Source organism: Archocentrus centrarchus, unplaced genomic scaffold (assembly GCF_007364275.1).
Source record: "Archocentrus centrarchus isolate MPI-CPG fArcCen1 unplaced genomic scaffold, fArcCen1 scaffold_54_ctg1, whole genome shotgun sequence".
Classification (NCBI taxonomy): domain Eukaryota; kingdom Metazoa; phylum Chordata; class Actinopteri; order Cichliformes; family Cichlidae; genus Archocentrus; species Archocentrus centrarchus.
In genome coordinates this window covers 875,222-893,488 of record NW_022060276.1, presented here as the reverse complement: position 1 = coordinate 893,488, position 18,267 = coordinate 875,222, and the positions used below count along the sequence as shown (strand labels likewise).

Sequence of the window (18,267 nt, the reverse complement as noted above, 5' to 3'; positions counted from 1 at the left end):
TTCCTCCCCTGGTGCAGTGTGTTCGCTTATTTCCAACTTTAGGTGTGTTGTTCAGGCAGCTATGCTAGCGCACAATATGGGCACTCTCAATGCGTACACACAGCAGCCTGTACTAAAGCATAAAGTAGTGAACGCGTGGAGCTGAGGCGTTTGATTGTTGTTGTTTTTTTCCTAATTAGCATACTCAATAATGTCAGCTCGCACATCTTTAACACGGCAATTACGATATTATCGTAGACGATATATATCGCACACCCCTATATACGATATATATCTTGATCTTTGTTCTTCCCAAAAGGTATAAACTGTCACGGCACGAGGAAGCTGCTGCCTGTTGAGAGAGGACGGCCCCTACTCCCACATCGGAGGCGTCCACCTCCACGATGAAGGGTTGTGACAGGTCGGGTTGGAGCAAGACCGGGGCGGTGGTAAAACGGTCCTTCAGGAGCTGGAAGGCCTCGGCCGCGGCAGACGTCCACCTGAAAGGGGTTTTCGGAGAGGTAAGAGAGGTTAATGGCAGGGTGATCCGACTGTAATCCCTGATGAAGCGTCTGTAAAAGTTGGCAAAGCCCAGGAAACGTTGCAGCTGTTTGCGATCAGCGGGTGTTGGCCATTCCAACACGGCCTTGACTTTGACAGGATCCGCCCTCACCCGCCCCTTCTCAATGACATAGCCCAGGAAAGAGGTGGTGTCAACATGGAACTCACACTTCTCCCCCTTCACGAACAGGCGGTTCTCCAATAACCGCTGCAGCACCTGCCGCACATGTGTCTGATGTTCCTGTAACGAGGAGGAGAATATGAGGATGTCATCGAGGTACACAAAGACAAAATGATTAATGAAATCCCTGAGTACGTCATTAATGAGGGCCTGGAACACTGCGGGGGCGTTGGTCAGTCCGAATGGCATGACCAGATACTCAAAATGACCGAGGTGTGTATTAAACGCTGTCTTCCATTCGTCTCCCTTGCGGATTCTAACGAGGTGGTAAGCGTTGCGGAGGTCCAGTTTCGAAAAGATGGTGGCTCCTTGTAGTAGCTCGAACGCGGAGGTGAGTAAAGGAAGTGGGTACTTGATGGTGATGGCGTTGAGGCCCCGGTAGTCGATGCATGGGCGGAGAGACTTATCCCTCTTGGCAACGAAAAAGAATCCGGCCCCCAAGGGAGACGTGGCGGGCCGGATGAGACCAGCTGCCCTGGCCTCAGTGACCTACTTTTCCATAGCGTCTCGTTCCGGTTTGGAAAGGCTGTACAGGCGGCTGGAGGGATAGGGAGCTCCCGGGCGGATGTCGATGGCGCAGTCGTAGGGGCGATGAGGCGGCAAGGAGACAGCGTGATCTCTGCTGAACACTTCAGCGAGGTCGTGGTATATTTCGGGCACTCCGGAGAGGTCGGGTGGCGTGTTGTCCTTAGGAGATGCTGCGGGCGGGACGGAGGGAGTAGCGGCCTTAAGGCATCGCAGGTGACACTGCTCGCTCCATCCAGAGATGCTCCGAGTGGTCCAATTTATGTGTGGATTGTGTCGTTGAAGCCAAGGAAAGCCGAGAACGATGGGTGTCTGGGGAGACTCGAAAAGGTAAAATGAGATTAGTTCAGAGTGGTTACCTGAGAGAGTGAGCGAGATGGGGTCAGTCCGGTGGTTAATTGTGGAAAGTTTGGCGCCATCTAGGCCAACCACCTGAAGCGGCTGAGGAAGCGGGACGAAGGGAATACCATACTGGTGAGCGAGAGCACGGTCCAAAAGATTTTGCTCAGCCCCTGAGTCCACTAAGGCGAGCGCCGGATGACTCTCGGGAGGAAGGTTAATTTTTGCCTGGATGGTTAACCTGGGTTGGGAGGGACTAGCATTGACCGCGCCCGTCAGTTTCCCCACCATTACCGACGGGCGGCCCCTTTTGGCCGAGTCGGGCAGGAATTAATGAAATGCCCTTTTAGTCCACAATAAAGACACTCACCGCTCGCCATCCTCCGGCGGCGCTCCGCTGCTGACAGCCGAGAGTGACCGAGCTGCATGGGCTGCTCCACCAGGCCAACAGGTGTCCCCGCAACCTCTGGTCCCTCTTCCGGGGTGTCATCCCGATCTGCCGGGGCCGCGCGACGAGAGGCCTGATGGGAATTGTAGTTTCGCAGCCGGCGCCGGGTGCTCAGGCGATCGTCCAGGCGAATACAAAGGGAGATCACAGCCCCCAGGGATGGCGGCAGGTCTCGGGTTGCGAGTTCATATTTGATTTCCTCATTTAGGCTGTTAAGAAATATACCTCTGAGTGATTTTTCTTCCCAGCCCGCCTCCGCCGCGAGGATCCGGAAGTCCACTGAAAAGTCTGCAACACTTCTTTTCCCTTGGCGTGCATTTATGAGTTTTTGCGCGGCCGCCTCAGGACAGGAGCCCTTATCAAACACCTCTTTGAATTGAGATAGGAACTCACGGTAAGTAATTCCAGGGTCCCTCTGCAGCACCGCGTGTCCCCAGTCCAGCGCCCGTCCCCGTAGTAATCCGAGAATGAAGCCGATCTTGGTGCCGTCTGAGGCAAATGCGGTCCGCTGCTGTTGGAAAACAAAAAGGCATTGGGTGAGAAAACCCCCACATTTTCCCAGGTCCCCATGGAAAGGCTCCGGAGTCGGAAGGGCTCTTTCGATCGGTCCGGCTGGTCCCGGGAGGTCTCCCGGCGGCAGCTGGGGCTGCGGTGGAGCCGAAAAGAGGGGAGCGGAGGGCGTTCGTGATGCGGTGGCCTCCAGCATACCTTTCATCTCCGCGAGCTGCTGCGTGGTGGCGCCCAGCTGGCTGGAAATCAGCCGCAGCATGTGCTCATGCTGCTGGAGAGTCTCCTCCTGTAGAGCCATGGTCCGATCCAGGGGGCTGGCGGTCGTCGCGTCAGTTTGTGGCTGGATCATTCTGTCACGGCACGAGGAAGGAGAGGACACACAGGCAGTTGCTGATGAGAAAAGGTGTAAGTTTATTTACAGTGAACTGTGAGAACGTGAGCGCAGGAATGTCCAGGGAATGAGGGGGGAGCGGCAGCTGAGAGCGGGAGGTGAGGTCCGAGGTGCTGGAAGGAATCCAGAGAGAGGAGGGGAGGAAGGGCAGGTGAGTGAGCGAACAGGTGAGTTCCAACTGCTGCAGCAGGCACGGTGTGGGAGGCAGTGACAGGACCAGAAGGCTTCCGAGCGAGCGGGCTGGAACGGACACGAGGATCTGGGAGAGACAACGCAGAGCAGGTAAGTCACAAGAATCACACATGAAAGCAAGTCACAGGATTGAGGCCGACACTAACTGAAAAGTTGTCAATGATCCAGCGATGAGTCGAGGTCTGCTGTCGTCTTAAGAAGGCTGTGATGATTGCCTCAATGGAGAACAGGTGTGGAGCAGCTCCATGGAGGGACCGCCCTCACATACCAGAACCCACAGGGCATGACATAAACAAAGCTACATGTCCCATATGTCACACATGAACTTTTATTAACATTCAGCTGTAGATATACATGAGAAATGCTCAAAAATCACTTACTGGCATATTTAAATAATAATGCTCCTCAAATAAATGAATGCTTTTTTTCCTCCATAACAAAAGACTCACAGCTGTGCTATTAAAATGTAAACAGAAAAGATCCAGAGCAAAAACAGCAAAAGGCTGACTGATTCTTTAACCCCTTAACTGGCAAGGGCCCGGTGACGGGCCGTTTGTAGTCCCTTTTATATGGCAGGCTAGACCCTCCCATTTTTATTGACACGTCATTCGGCCAATCATGTAACTGGCTGCACCAAATCACCTGACAAAGCTACGTGACGCCCTCTGAGTATTATTGGCTCTGGGAAACCCATTTCTTAACATTATTGGCCGAACGAGGTGTCAGTCAAAATGGGCGGGTCTAGCCTGCCATATAAATGCACTTCATTCGGCCCGCGGACCAGACGCAGCCGATTAATAGGCTATGAAATGGGTTGTTCAGAGCCAATAATAACCAGAGGGTGTTATGTAGTTGTTTCAGGTGATTTTATTTGCTGCCAGTTAAGGGGTTAAAAAGCTAGTCTTCAGTGAAGTAGACGTCACCAAAGTGCTTCCTCCTGTACATCTAGTTCTCTGTGCAGATAACACAACATGTCAACAGACTGAATGAACAAACTTCCATCCTTCAGTCAGCAGGATTTTGCCCAGCTTAGTAAATCCATACACATAGGCGCTGACATATCACAGCAACGGGCACACCCGCTCAATGCAGTGTATCCTCCGGCTGCATCCTCAAAAAAACCCACTTCCACTATTAAGGTCACATTTCTTACGGTACAAACTAACACCCAGGTACGCTTGGGGTTCCGGGCAATGCCAAAGTGTATTAATGGACACAGTGTGAAAAGTGTATGTACACAAAACACGTTGACAGCGGAGGATTTAAGGTTTCCAAAAGTCACTGACATCACTGGAAAAAGTCACTAAATTTGTCGCTAGCTGCTTTTTGGAAAAAAAAAATCACTGGGGGCAGGGGGGTCTGAAAAGCCGCTAATTCTAGCGACAAAGTCACTAAGTTGGCAACACTGCCATGCTGTTGCTTTCTGCATGATTTACAGGTGAAACAGTGAGGTAGAGAGGCAGTGCAGTGTGAAGTTGTGCAGAGAGAACACAACTCTATCGATATAAATGATATTCTCTCATCTTATATCCCGTATGAAAATATATCAATATTTCTTAAAAACTCGATATGTCGCCCAGCCCTAAGTCCACCCACCACTTTAACCACACTCTGGATCTTGTTCTGACATATGGCATAGAAACTGAAGACTTAACAATATTTCCTGAAAACCCCCTCCTGTATGATCATTTCTTAATAACATTTACACTTACTTTAATGGATTGCACAGCACTCCTCCGTGAATCACCACCTTATTGTGGTGGAGGGATTTGTGTGATCCCAGAAGCTGTGTTGTCCAGGGGTTTGTCCCCCTAGTAGGGTTTCCCGTGGCAAATTGGTTCTGGGTGAGGGGCCAGACAAAGAGACAAAGAGCAATTCGAAAGACCCCTATGGAAGAGTCAACAAGTGAACTGTTTACCCTGTCTAGGACAGGGTTACCAGGGCCCCACCCTGGAGCCAGGCCTGGGGAGGGAGTTTGAGGGAGTGTCTGGTGGTCGGACATTAGCCCATGGTGCCCAGTCGGGCGGTGCCTGAAGAGGAGACACGGGCCCACCGTTCTGTAGGTCCACCACCCACAGGAGAAGTCACAGGGGCTAGGTGCATATGTGTCGGGCAGTGGCTAAGGGCAGAGACCTGGCCTCGATGCGCCATCATCATACTAGGAGACTTCAGTGCTCAAGTGGGCAATGACAGTGAGACATGGAGGGGTGTGATTTGGAGCAATGGCCTGCCTGATCTGAACCTGAATGGTGTTTTGTTATTGACTTCTGTGCAAACCACAGTTTGTCCATAACGAACACCATGTTCAAACATAAGGATGACCATAAGTGCACCAGGACATCCTAGGTTGCAGGTCGATGACCGATTTTTCTAATTGTATCATCAGATCTGTGGCCGTAAGTTCCGGTCACTTGGGTGAAGAGAGGAGCTGAGCTGTCAATTGATCACCACTAGGTGGTGAGTTGGATCAGGTGGTGGGGGAGGATGCTGGACAGACCTGGTGCAACTAAACGTATTGTGAGGGTGTGCTGGGAACGCCTGGCAGAGGCACCAGTCCATAAGATATTCAACTCGTACCTCCGACAGAACTGTGACAGCATTCCAAGGGAGGCTGAAGACATTGAGTCCGAATGGACCTTGTTCCACACCTCCATTGTTGAGGCTGCTGCTCAGAGCTGGTGCTGCAAGGTGGTTGGTGGTCAAAGCAAAAACGATTGAACAGTCCACTGCCACTAATCTGGTGAAACTCATTACGCCACTGGAACTTAATGCAGCAATGCAGTCTCTCCAGGGAGGCAAGTGCCTCTTCCGAGTTTTACAAAAGATTTTGGGATAAACTTTCACCATTATTATTAAATATGTATAATAAAGCCTTTGCCCAGGGAGTTTTGCCCCAGACTCTTAGTCAGGCCACTATCTCTCTTCTTTTGAAAAAAAGATAAAGATCCTCTTTCTTGTTCATCCTACCGTCCCATAAGCCTTTTAAATGTAGATTTTAAACTGCTATCGAAAGTTCTTGCTACATGTCTTGAAGCCGTCTTACCCACTATAATCCTCCCAGACCAGACTGGATTCGTCTGAAATAGACACTCTTTCTTTAATATCAGTCGACTTTTAAATATGATTTATAATTCATCATCATTTACCAGTACTCAAGAAGCCATGATCTCTCTCGATGCCGAAAAGGTATTTGACCGGGTTGAATGGACATATTTATTTTATTTAGTTAAAAAATTTGGTTTGGGTGGTTTTTTATCATGGATTAAACTACTTTATTCTAATCCACAGGCGTCAGTCAGGACCAACAATACTCGGTCAAAATATCTTGCCCTCTATCGCTCAACAAGACAGGGGTGCCCTTTGAGTCCTCTTTTATTCGTGATGGCCATTGACCAGCTTGCTATTGCTCTCCGGTCAAATCCAAACATTGCAGGCATACAAAGATATGGTTTAGAAGCTAAAGTCTCACTTTATGCGAATGATTTACTTTTGTATGTTTCGGATCTCCAAACATCTATTCCTATCGTTCTGCGCTTGCTCTCAGACTTTGGCCGGTTTTCTGGTTATAAGGTAAATTTAGGCAAAAGTGAGCTGTTTCCTATTAGTTTGGCAGCCAAATCCATTCCCCTGCACGTCTTCCCTTTTAAAAGGACTAACGATACCTTGGAATTCAAATTACACATAAAATTGAAGATCTTTTCAAGGCTAACTTTTCTCCCTTGCTATTGAAAATGAAAGAAGATTTTGAACGCTGGTTCTTGCTCTTGTTGTCTTTGGTAGGCCGCATCAACAGCGTTAAAATGAATTTCCTTCCCTGCTTTTTTTTACTTATTTCAATGTATTCCAATCTTTCTTACCAATTCTTTCTTTAAGAAGTTAGATGCTCTTATTTCTGACTTTCTTTGGAAAGGGAAAACTCAGAGGCTGTCTATGCAATACTTGCAAGGTCCTAAACCACTTGGGGGAATGGCCCTACCTAATTTTAGGTACTATTATTAGGCCTCCAGTATTAGAGTTTTTAAAACTTGACTCAATTGTGGAACCTCTCCTCCCCCCGCCTGGTTAGTCATGGAGACAAATTCTGCTAAACCAGTATCTCTTATGGCCTTGTTGTATTCACCAATTCAATCTTCCACTGTTGCATATACAAAAAACAAAATAGTTTGAATGTCTCTTAAGGTCTGGACCCAATTCCGGCGCCATTTTGGCCTACTGCTTCTATCCCCTCATGCACCTATCGCAGCGAACCATATCTTTCCCCTCAATCTTGTCGACAAAACCTTCATGATTTGGTCTAATTTAGGCATACAGACCTTTAAGGACTTATTCATTGATAATGTCTTTGCTACCTTTGCACAACTGTCAGACAGATTTGCTTTTCCATCACACCACTTTTTATAGATATCTTCAAATTCGCAGTTTTACTCGCAGTAATTTCCCCACTTTCTTTATCTACCTGTAGACTCTGACCTGGACTCTTTGTTTGTGTCCACTACTAGGCTAAAAGGCTCAATCTCAATTCTTTATAAATTTAATTGCTTCATTACGTCCGAAATCTCTAAACTTGATTAGGAACCTTTGGGAACACGATATTGGGGAGAATATATCAGATGAGCTCTGGTCAAGTATTCTGACACGAGTACAAAAATCCTCGATCTGTGCTAGGCATTGTCTTATTCAATGCAAATTGGTTCATCGTGTCTATTATACCAAATCTAAAATTTATAGTTCTGTCTCTTCAACATGTGACAGATGTCAGCAGTCCCCTGTATGTTTTGGCTATGCCCCCAGCTTAATTCCTTTTGGATGGAGATATTTTCTATATGGATTTTGGCTTTTTTTCTTTTGTTGTGTTTTTCCAATACACACAAAGGAAATGAATATTGTAACAGTCATATTGTGGTGTCTCTTTACTGTACGTCAGTCTAAGCTTTTCATTAATGATGTCACCAGTGTGCGCCCACCGCTCCTCGGTAGTGAGCACGAGAGAAACGTTTTGGGCAGACGGACATTTGGCTTGAGGCGAACCTCTAATTTTCTTTACTTACTCTTTGTATTGTCACGGATTGTATGAACACTGCTTGTTTATATGTGTAATAATGCGGCAGCCGTTCAGCCGGGCTTTATAAGGTTGGTGAAGAATACGTCTATTAAAGGATAACACTGTGGAATTCCCAGTACCAGTGTGGTTGTGCGTTTTTGGCTGCCTGATAAGTACGCCCGCCGCCTCCTCTTCACCACCGATCACAACCCAGATGTTACTAATTGGCGCCCGAACATCTTATCTTGGACCTCTGAATGCAGTATCTTCGAGCAGCAGATGTCTGATACATCAGAACGGTACGTCGAAGTGCAGCGATTGCCCGCCATACTTCGTGGGAACAGGCCAGGCCGGCCCAGACACAGACGTCGGGTGGATCAAAGAGTGGCGACGAGTTTCCATGGCAACGAGCGGAGCCACTGCAGCGCTGTTTTCGGGATATAATCTGGTTCTCTGCTGAAGCCCTTCTCCTCATTGACTGAGCGCGCGCTACAAACTGCTTCATCTGAACAGTCTCTCCAAGTCGGAACTTTGTCACGGGACTTAGCTCTGTGCTAATTCAGGACTGCAAGACTTTAAATTTGTCTGAGAAAACACCGAATCGACGCCATGAGGAGGAAGAAGAAGAAAAAAAAAGAGAGCTATTCATTGGATTCAGCAGTGTGAAAAATTTTGTGTTGTTGTTTGGAGGAATAACACAAAGATAGTTAAAGTATTTCTAACTGCTGATTTTTGGTTTTCACTGGTTTGATGGTTCTTATTTGGAAGCTGCTTTAAGAGTATTTGACTTGAAATTTTCTGCCCATACAAAGTTATAGCTTTATATCTATTTTACAGCTAAACATTATTTTAGGTTCAGGATGTGAACAGTCCACCTCCAGCTGACAATGGGTGCGCTGTTGGGGTTTCTTATAACTTCGGACCGAGGCGTGTTCCTAGAGTCACCACTGACTGGTCTGTCAATAGGTGGACCAACCCTTTTCATACTGACAGGTTTGACCTGAAGTGACTTTATTTGCATGTTATGTGTTTTTTGTTGTTCACTGGTGTTACATGACCGTTATGCCAGTTATTATACAGGTCATGTTTATAGGTTTTTTTTTACATACTATGTTGACTGTTCCAGAATTTGAAAAAATTTTGTTAAAAAAAAAAAGAAAAAAAAAGGGAACTTCATTTTGTAATTGTCCTGAACATCCTAAGTGTATTTTTATTATGCAAATTCTGTCCAAGTTGACATTCACCTTGTTGGAAACTGTCATGTATGCCAGTTTTCCAATATTGCACTGTAGATTCCCTGTTTGGCTTCAACATCTTATGCGTACGACTTTGGATACTGTGGCTCCTCTGAAAAGGAAAGCTTCAAATCAGAAGTGCCTGACTCCGTGGTATAATTCACAAACGCACAGCTTAAAGCAGATAACCTGTAAGCTGGAGAGGGAATGGCGTCTCACTAAATTAGAAGATGCTCATTTAGCCTGGAAAAAGAGTTTGTTGCTCTATAAAAAAAACCCTGCAGCCCTCTGTAAAGCTAGGACATCTTACTATTCATCATTAATTGAAGAAAATAAGAACAACCCCAGGTTTGTTTTCAGCACTGTAGCCAGGCTGACAAAGAGTCAGAGCTCTGTAGAGCCGAGTATTCCTTTCACTTTAACTAGTAATGACTTCATGGATTTCTTTACAAATAAAATTTTAGACATTAGAGAAAAAAATTATTCATAACCATCTCAAAGATTTATCTTCATATTCGGCTGCTTTCAGCACTGCTGGTATTTGTTTAGACTCTTTTGCTCCAGTTGATCTTTCAGAGTTAACTTCAATAGTTACTTCCTCCAAACCAGCAACATGTTTATTAGATCCCATTCCTACTAGATTGTTCAAAGAAATCTTTCCAATTATTGATGCTTCAATCTTAAAAATGATCAATCTGTCAGTGATCTGTCAATTTTCATTGTTATGCAGATGATACTCAGCTTTACCTATCAATGAAGCCAGATGACGCACATCAATTAGTTAAACTTCAGGAATGTCTTAAAGACATTAAGGCCTGGATGACCTCTAATTTCCTGCTTCTAAATTCAGATCAAACTGAAGTTCTTGTACTCGGCCCCACAAATCTTAGAAACATGGTGTCAAACCAGATATTTACTCTGGATGGCATTACTTTGGCCTCCAGTAACACTGTGAGAAATCTTGGAGTCATTTTTGACCAGGATATGTCCTTCAATGCACATATTAAACAAATATGCAGGACCGCTTTTTTGCATTTGCGCAATATTTCTAAAATTAGAAACATCCTGTCTCAGACTGAAGCTGAAAAGCTAATTCATGCATTTATTACTTCTAGGGTGGACTATTGTAATTCATTATTATCAGGCTGTCCTAAAAGCTCCCTGAAAAGCCTTCAGCTGATCCAAAATGCTGCAGCTAGAGTACTGACAGGGACTAGAAAGAGAGAGCAGATTTCTCCCATATTGGCTTCTCTTCATTGGCTCCCTGTTAAATCTAGAATAGAATTTAAAATCCTTCTCCTCACATACAAGGTCTTGAATAATCAGGCCCCATCTTATCTCAAAGACCTCATAGTACCATATCACCCATACAGAGCACTTCGCTCTCAGACTGCTGGCTTACTTGTGGTTCCTAGGATACTTAAGAGTAGAATGGGAGGCAGAGCCTTCAGCTTTCAGGCCCCTCTTTTGTGGAACCAGCTCCCAGCTTGGATTCAGGCGACAGACACCCTCTCTATTTTTAAGATTAGGCTTAAAACTTTCCTTTATGATCAAGCTTATAGTTAGGGCTGGATCAGGTGACCCTGAACCCTCCCTTAGTTATGCTGCTATAGGCCTAGGCTGCTGGGGGGGTTCCCACAATAGACTGTTTCTTTTCATTCACCTTATTTACTTTGTTTATACCCCACTCTGCATTTAATCAGTAATTGTTATTAATCTGTGTCTCTCTCCCCTCAGCCCAACCGGTCTCAGCAGATGACCCCCCCTCCCTGAGCCTGGTTCTGCTGGAGGTTTCTTCCTGTTTAAAGGGAGTTTTTCCTTCCCACTGTCGCCAAGTGCTGCTCATAGGGGGTCGTTTTGACTGTTGGGTTTTCTCTGTATTATTGTAGGGTCTTTACCCACAATACAAAGCGCCTTGAGGCGACTGTTTGTTGTGATTTGGCGCTATATATATAAATTGAATTGAATTGAATTGAATTGAATTAAAACCAGGTGTTTCAGTTTCATTGTCCAACCCCTGTATATTCATTATCAGCTGCCTTCAACACTGCTGGTATTTATTTAGTCTCTCTGTCTGATCTTTTGAGCTAACTTCAATAGTTACTTCCTCCAAACCATCAACATGACTATTAGACCCCATTCCTACTAGACTGTTCAAAGAAGTCTTTCCAATTATTGATGCTTCTATCTTAAAAATGATCAATCAGTCTTTATTAGTTGGCTATGTACCACAGACCTTCAAGGTGGCTGTAATTAAACCTCTGCTTAAAAAGCCATCACTGACCCAGCTGTCTTAGCTAATTATAGGCCAATCTCCAACCTTCCTTTTCTCTCAAAGACTCTTGAAAGAGTAGTTGTAAAACAGCTAACTGATCATCTGCAGAGGAACGGTTTATTTGAAGAGTTTCAGTCAGGTTTCAGAATTCATCACAGTACAGAAACAGCATTAGTGAAGGTTACAAATGATCTTCTTTGAGCCTCTGACAGTGGACTCATCTCTGTTCTTGTCCTGTTGGACCTCAGTGCAGCTTTGATACTGTTGACCATAACATTTTATTACAGAGATTAGAGCATACTATAGGTATTAAAGGTGCTGCACTGCAGTGGTTTGAATCATATTATCTAATAGACTCCAATTTGTTCATGTAAATGGGGAGTCTTCTTCACACACTAAGGTTAATTATGGAGTTCTGTGCTAGGACCAATTCTATTTACATTATACATGCTTCCCTTAGGCAGTATTATTAGAAAGCATTGCATAATTTTCATTGTTATGCAGATGATACTCAGCTTTACCTATCAATGAAGCCAGATGATGCACAGTTAAACTGCAGGAATGTCTTAAAGACATTAAGGCCTGGATGACCTCTAATTTCCTGCTTCTAAATTCAGATCAAACTGAAGTTCTTGTACTCGGCCCCACAAATCTTAGAAACATGGTGTCAAACCAGATACTTACTCTGGATGGCATTACTTTGGCCTCCAGTAACACTGTGAGAAATCTTGGAGTCATTTTTGACCAGGATTTGTCCTTCAATGCACATATTAAACAGATATGTAGGACCGCTTTTTTGCATTTGTGCAATATTTCTAAAATTAGAAACATCCTTTCTCAGAGTGATGCTGAAAAGCTAATTCATGCATTTATTACTTCTAGGGTGGACTATTGTAATTCATTTTATTGTAATTTATTACTATCAGGTTGTCCTAAAAGATTCCTGAAAAGCCTTTAGCTGATACAAAATGCTGACAGTGGACTAGAAAGAGAAAGGATATTTCTCCCATACTGACTTCTCTTTATTGGCTCCCTGTTAAACCCATCTATGCATCCATTCTCTTCCGCTTATCCTGTTCAGGGTCGCTGACATGGGGTGAGAGGCAGGGTACACAATGTACAGGTTGCCAGCATGTCGCAGGGCCAACACAGAGTAACATTCACACTCACATTCACACCTATGGGCAATTTAGAGTGACCAATTAACCTAACTCCAGTAAGTGCATGTCTTTGGACTGTGAGAGGAAACCAGAGTACCCGGAGGAAACCCACGCAGGCACGGGGAGAACATGCAAACTGCACACAGAGAGGCCGGGGCCAAACTGGAATCAGACCCAGACCTTCCAAATGTCGTTCTAGCTGTGAGGCAGTAGTGTTAACCACCACACCACCATGCTGCCCCGTTAAATCCATAATCCTTTGTACTCGGCCCCACAAATCTTAGAAACATGGTGTCAAACCAGATACTTACTCTGGATGGCATTAGTTTGTCCTCCAGTAACACTGTGAGAAATCTTGGAGTCATTTTTGACCAGGATATGTCCTTCAATGCACATATTCAACAAATATGTAGGACCGCTTTTTTTTGCATTTGGGCAATATTTCTAAAATTAGAAACATCCTGTCTCAGAGTGATGCTGAAAAGCAGATGTTGATTATGATTTCTGTTGTAAGTTTTTATTTTCACTATCTGTATAGGAACAACCTACATTTTTTATGCTGATGTGTTGTGAATGTTGTCTAGTGCGTGTAAGGACCCTGGGAAGAATAGCTAAGGCTGTGGGTGATGCTAATGGGGATCTTAAAAAAAAAAAAGGAAAAGGAAAAGGGTTTCAGGTACAAACTTTATCTTCTAAACCACTAGTCTATTGCTACAGTCACGAGCTTTGAGGAATAATGAACAAAACAAGAAGAGGGAAATAAAAGTCAAATTTGTGTCTTTCCAAATTGATTAGAGATAGTTGAACTAGTTCGGGCAAAAAGGTTTCATATGTTTTGATCACATCCAACTGGAACCACTTGGAGCAGACCTTGCCAAAGGCCTTAAGGGGTGCGCACACAGAAAGTGATGAGTGATGGAGAGTGATTAAAGCAACCACTAAAAACATATCTATGGTATATGGTTACTATCTATGGTAAACACATTAAATGGCTACCCACACATAACCCACATTCACTAGTGTTAGCAACAATGAGCCAATGGCTTTACATGTGGATGGGATGATTTTTCAGACCTGGATTGTGGAGGATGCTTCCAGTCAGTGTGATCCAGACTAAAAAGACAGAAGACTAATGAATGGAGCTTCCTTTGACATATAGTTTTAGTGGTACTGGTTGCTGTAAGACAGTGTAGCTTCAAAGAACTGCAGTTTAGAGAGTCAGCATTGTGCTCTAAATTAGTGCTAACATATGGTGAGCAAGGTGGATGCCTCAGAGAATCACTAATATATTCCATCAGTTGCCTCCACATTCTTCAACATAATTGCTGAGAACCATGAACAGACAAGAATCTAAAGAAAACTGCACAAAATCTTGTAGTCTCAGTCCTCAGCCACATTATAGGAGTTTAAAGCAGGATAACCCTGGCAGATGAGTGTGTGTGTGTGGGCATTTGTTTGTGACAAGAGAGAAATAATTACAGAAGCCAGAAATGACTCAGCTAGACTTCCAAATGAAGATAAAATGAACTTCTAAAAGAAAATAGACTGACTGAATACTCCCAGTCCAGTCTGAACAGTTACAAGTCACACTACATTAATGTGCACACTCATCTTTATTTTGAGTGGGTTTTACATAATATCAAAATACTTGTGTTGTACACTTTGCACCGTGGAACGTTTCTCAGTGCACGAGTTCCAGGCATACAGATTATATCGACGCACAATGTCCAAATTCAGGGGCCGCATCCTTCGAAGGACCTGGACCACGTCCTTCGCAGCCCAGGAAGACCACAAAGGCCGGAAGTGAGCGGCTAGCCTTCATATCAGCGTTGCCTGCCCTTACCACTGTGTAGCTCATGTCACCTAGCAACCGTGAGTGCGAAGCACAGCTGTTTAAACGGAGAACGAACTTTTTCTTCTTTTTGTGGTTTAAGTTTAAGTCTTTATTCAAAATAAGCTGTTAAAACAAGCATAACACATTTCAACATCAAGGAATACAGCTGAGCAAATGATTAATTTCCAACTATATTAAGTGAGACATTAATGTTGAATAAAACTATCCAGTTATGATGCTTAACTTTAATTTCAGGAGTTTGCTTATCACAGGAGCACTTCCACCCTTCATTGGTCTGTGTAGTAGACTGGTGGGAAAATAAAATTTTGAAGTTTAAGCTTATGTATATTGATTCATTCATCAACCAAACTTAAATTAATATTTATCATGTTAAATATGTAAATGTGATTAAAATGCGATTAATTTTGATTAATTAATTATAAAGCTTCTAATTAATTAGATTATTTTTTTTAATCGAGTCCCACCCCTAATATATATATATATATATATATATATATATATATATATATATATATATATATATATATATATATATATATATGCATGCCAAAGTACTCTTGGGTAAGATACTGAACCTCTAGTTGCTCCTGATGTATTCATTGGATGTTAATATGTGTGCGAATGTTAGATAGACAGCACTCAGATGTAGAATAAAGTGCTTGTATGAATGTGTGTGTGAATTAGTGAATGCAAACATGTTGTATAAAGCGCTTTGAGTGCTCAGCTAGAGTAGAAAAGCACTATAATCCATTTACCACAGTTTACCATAGCCCACTACCCACAAATAAATAAGTTTCAGAATTTAGAGTTTAGAGTAATTTGTTGTTGAAGGAAAATATTTATTGTAGAACAGAAATTCCTATATTCACATCTTTGGTAGATAGAAAGAATATAGAATGAATCATGTAAAGGAACTCTATCCCCTAATCACTACAATGGAGCTTAAGAGCGCAAAGTCAGCATTTAAATTAGAGTCAAAACAGCTGCATCAACAGTTCGCAAGGTTGAAAAATACCAGAGTGCATTCATACATTAATTTATCCATCTTTTAATAAAGTATTTGTATTTATGGCCATCAAGATGCTAAAGGCAGGGGAAAACAGCTAGTACCAAATTAATTTACATATGAGCTGGTGGTGTTTGGTGACTCTTACAGAAAGGCAAGCACCCTCCACCCCAACTCATCCCAACCATTTTCCCATGAAAGACTAGAGATTTATCCATAATGTGCATGCACAAACAACAAACATGCTGACTTCTCAGCTTCACAAACTCAAGCCTTTGTTTACATGACACAGACATGCCTATGCAAAAGGCAGGCCCTGTACAGATTCCAGTGGAACTGGAGTCGAGCAGGGTTAAGCCTGCTTCCAGAAACAATAGCTAATTGCAGGCACAAGATAGCAGTAATTTAAACAATGGATGCAAGAGATAAAAAGCTTTATTAAAAGAAAGCTGTTTCAGATGAAAGGACAGAGATTGCTTTCACTTTGGTACATTGTAATTGATGCCAATTTTTATATTGCCCTGGACAAGCACTGCCTGCCTTGCTTGCCAATGCTTTGAGCATTTCAGCATGTTTGCACTCTTAATGGAAATGCATACAATGAAAACACACAGCAGAACACAAAAGGCAACATTTAAACTTATTGTGAAGTTAAAGTGAAATGTGCTATGCAGTAGTAATTTCAAAGAAATGTAAAAAAAACGACAAAAACTGTAGAAAAGATGGCTAATGCTGTTGTCTTTGGATACACTAAACTAAACTAAAGCTAACAAACAAAAGAATTATGTTAAAAAGTAAAGAAAACAGTCTCTCACCCTCTGTCATCCTCTACTTGCACACCTACAGAGGTGAACTTGGAGGGGTCCTCTGGATCTGGAACATCCTCTGGTCCATCGACCTAGAAAAACCAGACAGAATAAGACTCCAAATAATTCTGTCAGTTCAAAAAATTAAGATACATTTCTTTCTTTAAAAGGAGGCCCAGGACAGATTATATACTAAGAGGAGAACTAGAATGTTTAATAAAATCATAGGAAAGGGATAAGAAATTGTGCCCTACTCTGTGTTAAGCTTTGTTAAAGTATTCTCTATTGAGCAGGGTAATAGCTGCTTCTGAGCAGAAATGAAAACACAGATCAACAGGCTCAACATAATTTATAAATAACCGAAGCTCAATATTTCCTCCTCTGTGGTCTCATGAATACCTGGATGCCTATGGAGAGACATTTGCCCTTCCTGAGCGCGTCTTTCCTATAATCATCCCGGTGGTCGTCGACTACTTGCCCCCTGCTGAGGACTGAGGGGACCGTGGTGCTGACTGTCATGGTGCTGTTGTTGACATGCTGACTGGCTGGTCCATGGACCTATGCAGGAATATTGAGAATACTGTAAATATATTGCTCAAGAAATTAAAGGAACACTTTTTAATCAGAGTATAGCATCAAAAGCCAATTAAATTTCTGAGGTATCATTGAAATCTGATGCATTTTCAAAGTGTTAATTTTTTTGAGCAGAGTACAATATTCAGTAAAACAATAAAAATGCAGTATATTATACCTGGAATTCGAAAATATTTCTGGGTGTATATTAAAATCAAATGTTAACTAAAACTGTACATCACTACGCCAAAACAAATGCACTGACCTGAGCATTAGCAGCCTCTATGGCGGCTGTCAAGGCCTTCATGCTGTCAATACTTTCTGTGGAATTACTGAGCCCTGATTGGATGGTCATGTCACCTCGAGGTCCCTCTTCTTCCATGTAGGCATCCTGGTTGGTTTTAGAATACAGGAGACAGGAAATATATTTTGAAGCCTCTGAGGACTGTGTATGAAAACGGCTCCTAAACAGCTGTAAAACCCCTTGAATTAAAGCTGAAAGTTAGCAGTTAAATCACATCATGATTGTTGGATTTAAAATCTACTGTGGACCTAATGGCACAGTACCTTGTAGAGACAACAAAAGTATGGAAAATAACATGTATGCTTCCTTTATGTTGCTATCAAATATTTTTTAAATGGCAGCATATTTTTTTAAGAAAGTGTTTTTCCAGGGAACAACACTAACCAAGTGAGTGCTGCACAGAGAATTTAAGAACAGTAGGGTCCTCAAATGCAGACAAAAAAACACTGTTTTTATAAGGACCTTTTAGAAGTTTTGCCCAGTTATGACACATTCTGTACCTAATTATAAATAATCTCTATATAAAGAGAATTATATTTATTATCTATAATCACTGATTGGATAGTGTATATAAACATTTGCTTTACTTTCCTTCATAGTGGAAAATGTAATGTTCTGTTGGACTCAAAACATGGTTGACAATGTCAGCGTTTTCACTTTAGTGTTGCTTTGGGTCTCTTACAAACATTGTGTAAAATCAGTTCTGTGAGGTACAACAAAGAAACTGATATAATTTTATGTTACAGCACATCCTGTTCTGCTGAATATTCATTCTGCTGTAATGCCATATGAGAATAAAAATAAATAATAATGCTTTATTCATTTATCAACACAAAAAAGTTACTTTGGTTTGATTGGTCTCTTCAAACTTACAGTCTGGTAAGAA

At 42.9% G+C, this 18,267-nt stretch overlaps 1 protein-coding gene across 1 annotated transcript in view; it reads right to left on the bottom strand.

Annotated features, from left to right (window-relative positions):
• Window positions 1–18,267, bottom strand: part of LOC115777479 (disks large-associated protein 1-like) — a 93,413-nt gene that overhangs the window by 16,089 nt on the left and 59,057 nt on the right. The window contains 3 exon segments of the mRNA XM_030725397.1: window positions 16,514–16,596; window positions 16,904–17,062; window positions 17,343–17,468. Coding sequence (XP_030581257.1) covers window positions 16,514–16,596; window positions 16,904–17,062; window positions 17,343–17,468 — 368 coding nt within the window.